The 12,006-nt window shown below is 41.3% G+C and overlaps 1 protein-coding gene across 4 annotated transcripts in view; it reads right to left on the bottom strand.

The window, feature by feature from the left end:
- LOC148476927 (uncharacterized) overlaps positions 1-12,006 on the bottom strand; it is a 160,754-nt gene that overhangs the window by 123,394 nt on the left and 25,354 nt on the right. For all 4 annotated transcript variants that reach the window (XM_088457511.1, XM_088457513.1, XM_088457512.1 and 1 more), the window contains exon 7: positions 10,312-10,365. In XM_088457511.1, coding sequence (XP_088313637.1) covers positions 10,312-10,365 — 54 coding nt within the window. The remainder of the gene's footprint in view (positions 1-10,311; positions 10,366-12,006) is intronic.

Genomic DNA, 12,006 nt, shown 5'->3' with positions numbered 1-12,006 from the left:
AGTCTGTAGTACAAGGCCCCTCCCTCCTTTGTTGCTTTTCTCCCTCACACATGCAGGCCTTCATTTCTCTATGGTTGCTGTGGGAGCAGCAAATTGCAAGAACAGAAGACCCTGACCAGCATCAGGTAGTATAGTATTTGTGTGCTGGGGTGTTGGCAGTGAATGCAGGGAAGGAGAGTGTGTGTCTGGGTGCTGCTGGGGTGTTGGAAGTGAATGCAGGGGAGGAGAGTGTGTGTCTGGGTGCTGCTGGGGTGTTGGAAGTGAATGTAGGGAAGGAGAGTGTGTGTCTGGGTGCTGCTGGGGTGTTGGAAGTGAATGCAGGGGAGGAGAGTGTGTGTCTGGGTGCTGCTGGGGTGTTGGAAGTGAATGTAGGGAGGAGAGTGTGTGTCTGGGTGCTGCTGGGGTGTTGGAAGTGAATGTAGGGAAGGAGAGTGTGTGTCTGGGTGCTGCTGGGGTGTTGGAAGTGAATGTAGGGGAGGAGAGTGTGTGTCTGGGTGCTGCTGGGGTGTTGGAAGTGAATGCAGGGGAGGAGAGTGTGTGTCTGGGTGCTGCTGGGGTTTGGAAGTGAATGCAGGGGAGGAGAGTGTGTGTCTGGGTGCTGCTAGGGTGTTGGAAGTGAATGCAGGGGAGGAGAGTGTGTGTCTGGGTGCTGCTGGGGTGTTGGAAGTGAATGCAGGGGAGGTGAGTTTGTGTCTGGGTGCTGCTGGGGTGTTGGAAGTGAATGCAGGGGAGGAGAGTGTGTGTCTGGGTGCTTCTGGGGTGTTGGAAGTGAATGCAGGGGAGGAGAGTGTGTGTCTGGGTGCTTCTGGGGTGTTGGAAGTGAATGCAGGGGGAGGAGAGCATGTGTCTGGGTGCGCAGGGGTGATGGAATGTAGGGGTGCAGAGTGTGTGTGTACTGCTGGGGTGTTGGATGTGAATGGAGGGGGAGGAGAGTGTGTGACTGGGTGCTACTAGAATGGTGGTGGTGACCGGCAGCCAAGAGCCATAATGAAAAGGGAGAAGGAAGCGGTCCAGCTAGTGGAGGAGGCCCCTCCCCTCATTGCTGGTCATCTCTCCCCTGGTGCCGCCTCTCTGAGTGGGACCTATCCTCATGTAGTTGCCGATGCAAATAAATAAAACAGGGAGAAGAGCAGAAAACCTGCCTGCCAGCCCAGGACCGCTGAGCCAGTCCTGTGATCTGTCTGCCTGTCCTGCCTTGCCTGCTCCTGATAAATTATATATTTATACTGTATTTGCATGTATGCATTGCTGCCCACACATAGCAGCATACGGGCTGTAATTGAAGACCTTGTGTATCATTGTACCTAGATCCAGAGACCTGTGTTATTATAGAGATTAGAAATCATGTTTTTCATTCATGAAAAGCTTCTAAATAGAATATCCATGACCTATTTTTACAATGTAGTAAACCTAGCAACTGTATACTGCATACTACAGAGCCTTGTACATTATACCATACTGCAGAGTGCCACTGCTATACAGTGCTGAGAAAATCTATACATAGCCTCTCTGCCAAAGGCTGAAAGGGAAGCTATAGACTGTCTGTGTGGCTTGAAGTTGAAGCATTTATTTATTATTAATCATTAGGAAAAAAAAGCTCACACAGTCTCAGAGGAGTCAGGCAGGTTCAGGGACTGCAGTGCTGCCTTCAGGTGAGAGCGTGTACTGAGGCAGCGGCTGTCACAACTTTTTCTAATTTACAACCCTGTTGAACAGGGTAGCAGAGAATGGACCTGATGAGTTAATGGTGTGCCACCCCCGATGGTGAGCTCCTGCTGCTCCCAGGCTCTGCGTCCCGGGTCTCCTCTCCCCTGCGCTCACAGTCCCAGTGACGTCGTCAGCTTGCAGCCAGCAGCCATGTTGGACTCCTAGAATGCTAGGCGCAGCTGCGATGACATCACGGAGTGTTCTGCATCCTGGGAGGCAGTGAAAGGGAATGAGTGGCCATAAAGACAGCGCCGCGGTCATCTCTGATGGTGGCTCTGCAGCAGGAAAGCATGGGCGGGCGCTTTCTAATTAGATGGCATCGGCAGGGACACTGTGACTTTGCCCTCAGGCCGCAGTGCCCTGGGGAAGAGCCCAGCTTGCACGCTCCCACAACAGCCACTGAGGGGTACATTTTCTAAGATTTGAGTTTGGTCGAGATTACAATCTAGGGTGTGTTTTGCCATTTTTTTCAACTCTCAAAATTACTAAAGACAAACTCATGTGAGATTTCTCATTTTACACTGAATATCTCGTGTGAGATTTTAATCACGATTAAATACACCATCGGCCAAACTCGAAAGTACTTTCACTGAAAAATATACATCTCGGGAGTTTACCAAGAATCAGGATTAAAATCACGGGTGTATATTGTATCAAACTCTGGCCTAAACTGAAGTTTCAAATGGACCACCCCTGAGCTGCGAGTTTTACAGAAACATACACATATACCTGCAATAATGTTCTAAATGTTTCAGGTTCAAAAACAATTACGAAGGGTCCCCACCCAAAAAAAGCATAACCAGCCCCGGGCACCTCAGCCAGTCCTGGTCCCAAAAATATGGGGAAAAAATGAGTAGGGTTCCCCCATATTTAAAAAAAAAGGGGGGAGGGACTGCATAGACTTGTGGATGATCTTGCTGCACATGAGAAACACAGGAGTGGGCTTTTTCTGCTGTAATGCAGCTATCTCTACAGACTGCCATACTGGACAATTATTAAACTTATATGGACTGCTGTCCAAATCTGGAACAATGATATGGGTCATGTTAATGCACACACCAATAAATTCCAATTGGGATATACAGTAGCAAAATAACTGATTAAAGAACAAAGTATTCAGGTTGCCACATATAAGACAGCACTGATGGTGCTAGTGTGGTGGGTGCAAGAACTGTCAAGCCATGAAGGAGCTGAAGCTACATTCCATCAAGCTCCAGTTAAAGGGATTACATTAATGCAAAACATGGTCAAAGACACTGCAGTGAACTGTCATGTTTGCCAGCAGCTGAAATGTGGTCTACCTTATCTGCTACTGAAGAAGACAGGGGCATTTTAAGAGAGGAGAGGGCCTGTATGCTGGCTCCGTGCATGTTCCGTCCTTTCTGGCACTGCAGTAGACTCTGATTTTGGGTCACTGTACCAATTCCCCTGCTATTCTGCAGCACTGGCTACCACAGGGCTCTGGAGAGGTAAGCATAATGATACAAGTACAAGGTGTGCAATATGGGCCCCTTTGGGAATCTATGTGCAGTCTTGAGGATAACCATAGATATAGGAAATTATACTGCTTGGTGCTTTATCTGGGTTACATGTATCCTCCGAAATATACCACACCCCAAAGTGCACACAAAAGTTCAAATGGTGGTCCCAGAGTCTTTTATGAATTAGAGATTAATAGCCTTCAAAGCAGTTGTCCTTTGGCTGAAGAACCTTAGTGTATTCCACTACCTTCAAACCCTCCAGTGTATTCAATGATAGAATATAATGAGCTCCTATAATGCAGGTTGGGTGCAGATAGATCTTTTCACCAATTTCTTGATGCACATGGTCCTTTTAGAAGGTACATAAAACTTAAAGAGAAAATGGCAGTAGTATAACACTGTATTGTAAATGAAATAATTTAATATCACAATGCACTCACATTTGAGAAAAACTAACAAGCTTATCAATAAAATCTTATTGGACTCCCCTTGATTTGCAGTCTTAGGATAGGGATTACCTCTCAGGTCACTTGGATGATGAAAGCCAGGAATGAAAACCTCCATGTCCTGGAAACTGGTGGTATCAGTCCATTTAGGTGTCCATATACTTTATTAGATATACAAGAAAACCATAATCTCCACATGCCCTTTTGTCACCTGCATCAGAAGCATGGTGATAACTAACACATATTTAAACCCTAAACAATTAAACAAGCGCTATGGATCCTCCCCCTCATGGAATATCCATTTACTGTGCAGCTGGGGACCAAGGAAACCAGATGTGGTGACTCCTTTCTTAGGGTAATGGACCAGGGTTCTAGAACAGTGGATGCAATGGGGTAATGTTGCAGGTATCTGGAGCTAAGAGGAAGACATCCTTCCTCCACCACGACTCTCATACACAGTGGAAAGATGGCTCCACGCATGCACAGATGCACTATCGGTAGCCATCTTGGTTGAAGCTTTCCTATAGTAACCATTTTGTTAGAGACTGTGCAGTTTCACACTCCACTACTAATACCCTCCCTTGCTACAAGTTTCTCAATGTTACACAAACCTTCAAAAGAAGCTTCCTCATAGCTACCAGTAAGAAAGGTGAGGTTAGTCAAACAAAAGAACATCATAAAATCAATCAAATTTAGTTTGACCTTCGTGTTAGGAACTTTAACAAAGTCCACTAGCTTGGTAACATAGGCCATAGTAACTCCTGTTTCTTGAAAAAGTCTCTTTTCCTATAGTAGACTTCACACAAGTCAATCTTTGACTATAGGTACACAAAATGCAATATTTGCAAACACTACATCAGGTCTATTAGGTGGCTTGCAGATGTTTGATCAAGCAGATGACCTTTGTTGTGGTTGAAATCCCACACTGGTAGATTCTGGTTCAGAGTTGTCTCCAGGTGCTGACATGTCCAATGACACATACTTGCTCTGCATGTCAAAATCTGGCTTTTGCACAATTTGTATTGTTTATTTAAATACAATGTCTCTTGACTTGATAATCTTTCTAGTAGCTGGATTCCACAATCTGTAGCCTTTACTCTCATGATAATATCCAAGCATTATGCATCTTAATAACTTTGAATGCAGCTTTTGTCTTCTTTCCATCGCTATATGGACATAAGCAGTGCTGCCAAACATTCTCCGATGCTTTACACTTGACTTTGTTTTTGACCAGTTCTCAATTTGTGTTATGTCTTTCATGGCAAATGTTGGGGAACAGTTCTTTAAGTAGACTGCTGTGGACGTGTTTCCACCCAAAACTGTTTCTCTAAGTTTGTATCCTTCAGTATACACCTTGCTTTCTCCAATAGTGTGTAGTTTGCTTGTTCGCAAACTCCATTTTGCTCTGAACAATTATACAATAATCAACTGATGCTCTCTTCCAGCATTTCTCTACCTACTGTATCTGTTCAAAAACTCCTTTCCATTATCAGATCTCAGAATTTTGAGGCTTTAGCTCATTTGGTTCTCTACAAGTCTCTTCTAATCTGCAATTTATGAAGTACACGTCTGTCATTCTTGCCAAGTTATCAATAAATGTTACGAAGTATCTATAGCCACTGATAGACTTTACTTCCATTGGTCCACATACATCTTAATGTACTAATTGAAGTGGTGCTTTAGCGATATTGGTTGACCTTGAGAATGGTTGATGATTAATTTATTTTCCAAATATGCAGCTTTCACACATGGCTTTTTCTGTATTAGTCATCAACATTCCTGTGACCATCCCGTTTTTCAGCTTTTGAACACTGTCATATCCAAAGTGACAAAATCTTCTGTGTCAGAGTTATGATGACTGTGACTCACTTGTCATCATTGCAAAGCAATGGTGTGTCTCAAGGACATGCAGTTACTGGTGTCTTGTGCATATAGCAATGATTATCCCACATTTGTTTCTCACAATTCACTTTCCTATTGCAATATTAACTCTAGGCCACTAACTGCAATTAGATTTGTTTCCATTTTTGGTACATAGAATACATTTCAGATTTCTGTGACTTTATTTCTTGAGCTACTGTAGTCCTCAATCAAGCTTTAAATGTCCCAACTTTAGTGGATAAAAGCAATTGATTGGCAATTGCCACTTATCTTAGTTAACCATTCCTCATCGCAGCTGAAATATTTTGTTGCACCTGAATCAATTGACCATGAATATTTTTTGTGGTCATCTGTTACACCCTCAGAGTTGAATAAGGGAAAGAAAATTATATCCACACACATCAATCTGTTACATGTATAGACCCCATATTTTATGTCCATAATATCATATTTGGATTGGGGATGCTGCCAACAGATAAAAGGTAATATTTACCTATGCTTACAAATATACAAAAGAGAAAATACATTTTGTCTTGGATGTGGTGCACAATATTCAATTGTATTTAAATAAAATCTAAATCTTCATTGGGTATACATTAAAAATGTCCCATTCTTGAACAATAATCAGCGAAATAAGGTTTTTAAAATTACAGAGAAGTAATGTGTATCAAGTCAGAAATGTGCAATAAAATCAAAAGTTTCTTGAACTACTGTAGTCATCAATCAAGTTTTAATTGTCCCAACTTTAGTTGCTAAAGGCAGTTGATTGCCAATTGCCACTTATCATTGCAGCTGTAATATTTTGTTGCACCTGAATCAATTGACCATGAATCTTTTCTATGGTTATCTGTTTAACCCTCAGTGCTGACTGATCTTTGTCATCACATTTCTGGGTGTGCACTGGATCCACTTTTCTTTGTTTACAATTATTTGCTTTGTGACCTATTTTGTGACAATTAAAATAATTAAACTTGAATGTAATATTCTAAACATTTCACTCAGCACTAGGTTCTCAGGATGCACCTTCCTATAACTGCAATAGCTTTGCTCTCACTTTGGGGGAGATGTACCAAGCCTTGGAGAGTGATAAAGTGGAGAGTGAAAAAGTACCAACCAAACAGTTCCTAAGTGTAATTTTACAAACACAGCCTTAAACCTGACAGGAGCTGATTTGTTGGTACTTTATCACTCTCCACTTTATCACTCTCCAAGGCTTAGTACATCTTGAAAGAGAATACAGAAAGAGAAAATGCAGTCAGAACGCACAACTCGGAGAAACTGGAGAATAAATAATGGGAAAGAACTGGTAAAGTGGGGATTCAAATTTACTTCACTAGAGAATCACGTTCATCATTCATTTGCAACTGGATCTTATTGCAAAGCATAATCAATAATTTTAGTTATTTATGCTATTTATTATCATTTATGAAGAAAATAAAATCTTTATATAATTTATGTTAATACCCATAAAATAAAAAACTCAGATTTAAAAACCAAATTCAGTTCAACAGGTCCTAATTACATGGTTTTGGCTGTTTTTATTGATTGTTTTATCGATTTTGAAGGAATAAACTAAACCAAAATGGAATTTGAGCCAAAAAATTTGAGGGTGGTGTTGCCAAAACCAAAATTTGGGGGCCCGCGCACATCTCTACGCTAAAGTGGCAGGTCAGAGACATAGTGGTTAGCATTGCAGCCACACAATTTCTGACCAAGGTCCTGGTTCAGAGGTGGACCCTGCAGTGTCCACCTCTTGTGCCTGTTGCCAGAGTCTCAGGTACGATAATATGCAAATAAGAGTATGAGTCTTCCCTGGTGTACTAGAGTGCACCTGAATGTGAAAGCCCTGAGACACTCACTTTCTGTGTCCCTGTATACTGCAACATGCCAGGGGTTCTACACAGTGTACCATCAGTGCAGCACCACCTATTGCAGATGCAGTGTCTCCATCTGAACATGGCGTCTGAGGAAGGGCTATGCGCCTGAGAATGACACTCCCACACGCACTCCCAAAACATGCCCATAAGACGGGATTTTTTTTGCGTTCACCCAGTAACCACCCAGAAATTCCAATTTCTTTACTGCTTAGTTTCTGATACCAAAGTTCCTGAACGCAACAGCACCTTTTTGTGTACACTCAGGGTAACGCATGCACTGTCTGGGTTTTTGACGCATGCACAGAAGCAAATAATTGCTCAACTATGTGAACCTGTCTAATAGCCAATCAGTTGCCTGGCTGTTGATTTAGAGCCAGACCACTCACAGCCAATCAGCGGCCACTTACTTTAGTAGCGGCCTCTAATTGGTTGGTGGCCTGGCAAGTGCAGGCAACCTCATGGGTTCTGTCACTTCCCAGGGAAGAGCTGTATGTGGAAACACATACACCTCTTCTGTCTGAAATGGATCGAGACCTTACATTTTTTGTTTTAATGGTTGGGACTATTCTGAAGAAGAGAACCAACCTGAGGCAAGATGTAGGTGAGTAGTATTTTTTTAATGGAATAACCAGGAAGCTATTGGAGAAGGGGACTGGACAGCAGGGACAAGATGCGTATAGTGTATATGTATTTGTGTGGAATAAACCTTTACTGTCTACGGTGTTTGTACTGTGGTTATTTTAATATTTTTTACAGTGGGTGTATCGGTGCTGAACATCTGCTTGCACTTGTAGTTCTACAAGTGCCAAAGGGCAGGCATGCTGGGACCTGTAGTCCCACTGTAAAAACCAATAGCACACATTGATTATTATCACTATTACCCTGGGGTGCAGGGAAGTGCTCTGGGCGTCAGCCCATGTCTGTGGTCCTCAGTAGAGCTTTATTTGGGGGGTCCTTACCTCTTCTGGGAACCCCAGTCTGGGCTGACTAGTTTGGGGTGTTAATACTTTGGCTGGGGTGACCTGGTGAAAGGGTCCTCTGGCTGTGACATTGCACTATGGCTAGTGGAGCCCAGTACTGGTTTTAAAAATATGGGGAACCCCACACCATTTTTTCCCCATATTTTTTAAAACCAGGACCAGCTCACAAAGACCAGTGCTGATTCAATAAATATGGGGGATCCATACACATATTTCCCCTGTATTTTTTGAACCAGGACTGGCTCACAGAGCCCGTGGCTGGTTATGTTTTGAGGGGGAACCCCATGCCATTTTTTTCAGATTTTGACTCTTTTGTTTACACTATACACACATGCATCCTGCACGTATCTCACTGATATGTGCAGACTGCATATTCAGGAGTGTTTGGGTGCTTTCAAACACATAAGCAAAACATGATTCTTGGCAAACTTGAGTATTTCAGCTGTCAAAAGTCTCCCATTTTCAGCGACTGTGTGAGTGCTTAAACTCGGGCAATCTCGAACCAGACACGATTCTTAGTAAATTTAGCCCTTGTAAACTCTGCTGTGGCATGATCAGCTTTAAAATTACTTCTCTGTAAACTGCATCGTAATATGTGTATGATATATAAATATCTTATAATAAAGTGCTGCTGTTTTCTTGGGTCTTGCTTCCCTGCATTATGATCTGCACCTTTCTTTCTAGAGGCAGAACAATCACCACCAATACCCCAAATAGAAAGTACCAAAGTCAAGAGTAAAAATATATCAAAACTGATCAGTTACAAGAAAAATTAGTTTTTAAGGAAACAAAATTTGTATCTGTTAAAAGTCAAAAAGAGAAGGTCATATTTCTTACATAATACAAAGAAATTAAATTGTAAAGGAAATGCACAGTCAAGCAGAGCTCAAAAGCTTTTTCGATTCCATGTCTCATACTAAGCTTTTATACCACTGGTTTGCTTCAGTCAAAAAATCTCTAAATAAATCCCTCTGAAGTGTTTAAGCTGCTTTTTTAATTTTTGATCTTGCAAACTGCATGTGCTTGTGAACACCCCGCTGGCACAGATTGATGCTTTCTATGCCACCCCTGCACAGAATATGCATCTATCAATTTGCTTTAGAAACAAAAATGAACATAATTTTTTGCAAACACAAGTTGGGGAGTTGTTTCTATATGAGAGACAAGTTGGGATACCCGGCATTGCCCGGGTTGAAGAATAGACCTTGAAGTACTTCTGCAGGCTTAATTTTTTTACATTGCAGACCATCATTGGAAAGCATGGCATATGAAAATGTGCTTGGAGGAAATGAGTAACTGTCAGTGCAGGTGCAGTGTGACAGTTGATCTTCTGACTCACTGCTCTTCCATTGGAGCTCTGCCTGCCCCCCACTGGTATATATTAGCCTGTGCCTTCAGATCAGTGCAATTTTAGGCACTGGAAGACATCCTGAGTGAACTGGCTTACACCAACATTTCAAATCAGAGACTCCATGTCCTACTTTATGGGCACCATGTAGACCTCCATGGCTCTGAAAAACTTCAAACATAAACAAAAACCTAATTCTGGTCAAACTAAACCACCATGCCAAATTTGGTGGAGCTAAGTATACAACTCCTGCTATGCATAAAGGATAAACAGGCACACACACTCACACACACACGCACACACATACACTTTCTCACTTATTATACAGATGAGTGAATAGGAATGTTCTTGTTGCACATAAGGGACGTGATTAGTAGTAACTTGTGCACAAGGGTTTGTTTCCCTGTCATATAGCAGGAACATGTGCTGCAGTTGTAGTCCAGAGTGCATCTTGGTTGCAGCTGGATCTACTATTATACAGTGCACCAGCTCCTGTGTGTGTATATTTAAGCAATAACTATGATGTATTTGTATTTCATCTCCATTCCCTGAATTCATTGTCTTATTATAAATGAGTCCCTGCCGTCTCACCTTCAAAAAATGCTCTTCTTCGTTTCCTCCTCATTTCACGGTTACGTTTTATTGCTAAAAAGAAAACAAGAGAGAAATGTAATGAGTGATATGACCAGATTGCTGTAAGCTTTGCATGTTTTTTGCTGAATTGACAACCAACAATTTATTGGCAGAACATCATTGTTGATAGGTATCAGTGCTGTTTGATGGAGATCAGTCCGTATATTGGACAGCTTAATCAGGGATCAAAGAAAAAATCAATTTTCACCTCCAATTTTTAAGTTATAATCGAAATAAAAAATATTTCACTTTCGCGAATGAAAAATAGACCAGTCCCACTGCAAAAGATCTAAATCATGTTATTATCTCCACTGAACTATTAGCATTATGTCCCCATAAAGTGATAAGTGCATAAGGAAAATAGGGTATAGTAAATACAAAGGAATCATATACAACAGCATCAATTTATACAGTATCAAAATATACAATTCAACTATATCAATTGAATTAAAAAAAACACTAATTCACTCAAAGATTAACCCAATGTAATAATTAAAGCTGCAGAAAAAGGGACTTGGGCCATCTTAATGAATCAACAGAAATATATTGAAGAATTAGGTAACAGCTTTATGATGGCTAACAAGCAAAAAATTAAAGGGAGACCCCCACCACCAAAATTCATACCAAACTATGAGAATTATGTAAGAGGGCAGTTGAAAAATGGATCATCACAAAGGGAGAATCAGACAACATTGACGTCCAGGATCCCTCTACGCTAACTATTTATATTTTACCAGAAGCCCACAAAAACTCCCCAAACCTGCAAGGACACCCTATAATATCAAGGACCTATAGTATCATCATCAATAGATCATTATCTTCAACTGATTGTAAAAAAGTAGAGGTGAGTGGATGAAGGTGTTATGTAAAAATTTTCTGAAAAATTACTTTATTTAATGGATGATGGTGTTATGACCTAGGGATCATAGTAACAATATTATTTTAAATGTTGGTAGTCTATTTACTGATATATTTTATGGATAAAAGTGCTATGTCCGATTAAAAGCTCTAATAATTTATCTTTAACTGTAAACATCTCAATTTCTTCTAAACGTAATAAAATACCTTTATCCACTCACCTCTTCAATTGATTGCATTTGAGAGATGCAGGGGACATTTTAAGAAAATAAAAAAAAATTAAATGAAAAGAAGGGAATCTTTTAGAACAGACCTGGCCAACCTGTGGCTCCCAGCATGCCCTCTCACCGATCGGCTGGTAAAGCATGCTGGAGAGACACAGGTTGAAAAGTGCTGTTGTTAGCACACTTTATACCATTTATAGATGCTACATTAGGTATAAAGACTGTTTCCTATTTTTTACATCAGACAATATGGAGAAAAATGTCAAAGAGTTTATTTTGTGTTAAAATTATAAATAAAAAAAATGGTGTGATATTCCCCTCAAAAGCATAACCAGCACCAGAAAAAAGTGTTCTCCCTTGCCAATGATACCACAGGTCTAGGGTTAAGCCTGGGGCTCATATCTGCACCCCTGGAGGATGTGGGTGCAGGGGTAATGGGTTAAATATACAGTAGTAATAATATTGTTCTTCACAGTGGGACTACAGGTCCCAGCCAGCCTGTCTTGCAGCACATGTAGAACTCAAATGCCAGCAGGCTGCTGGCACCTGTACCCCCACTGTGAAGAAAATA

Source organism: Taudactylus pleione, unplaced genomic scaffold (assembly GCF_031769625.1).
Source record: "Taudactylus pleione unplaced genomic scaffold, aTauple2 ptg000762l, whole genome shotgun sequence".
Lineage (NCBI taxonomy): Eukaryota > Metazoa > Chordata > Amphibia > Anura > Myobatrachidae > Taudactylus > Taudactylus pleione.
This window is presented reverse-complemented; position numbering and strand designations above follow the sequence as displayed.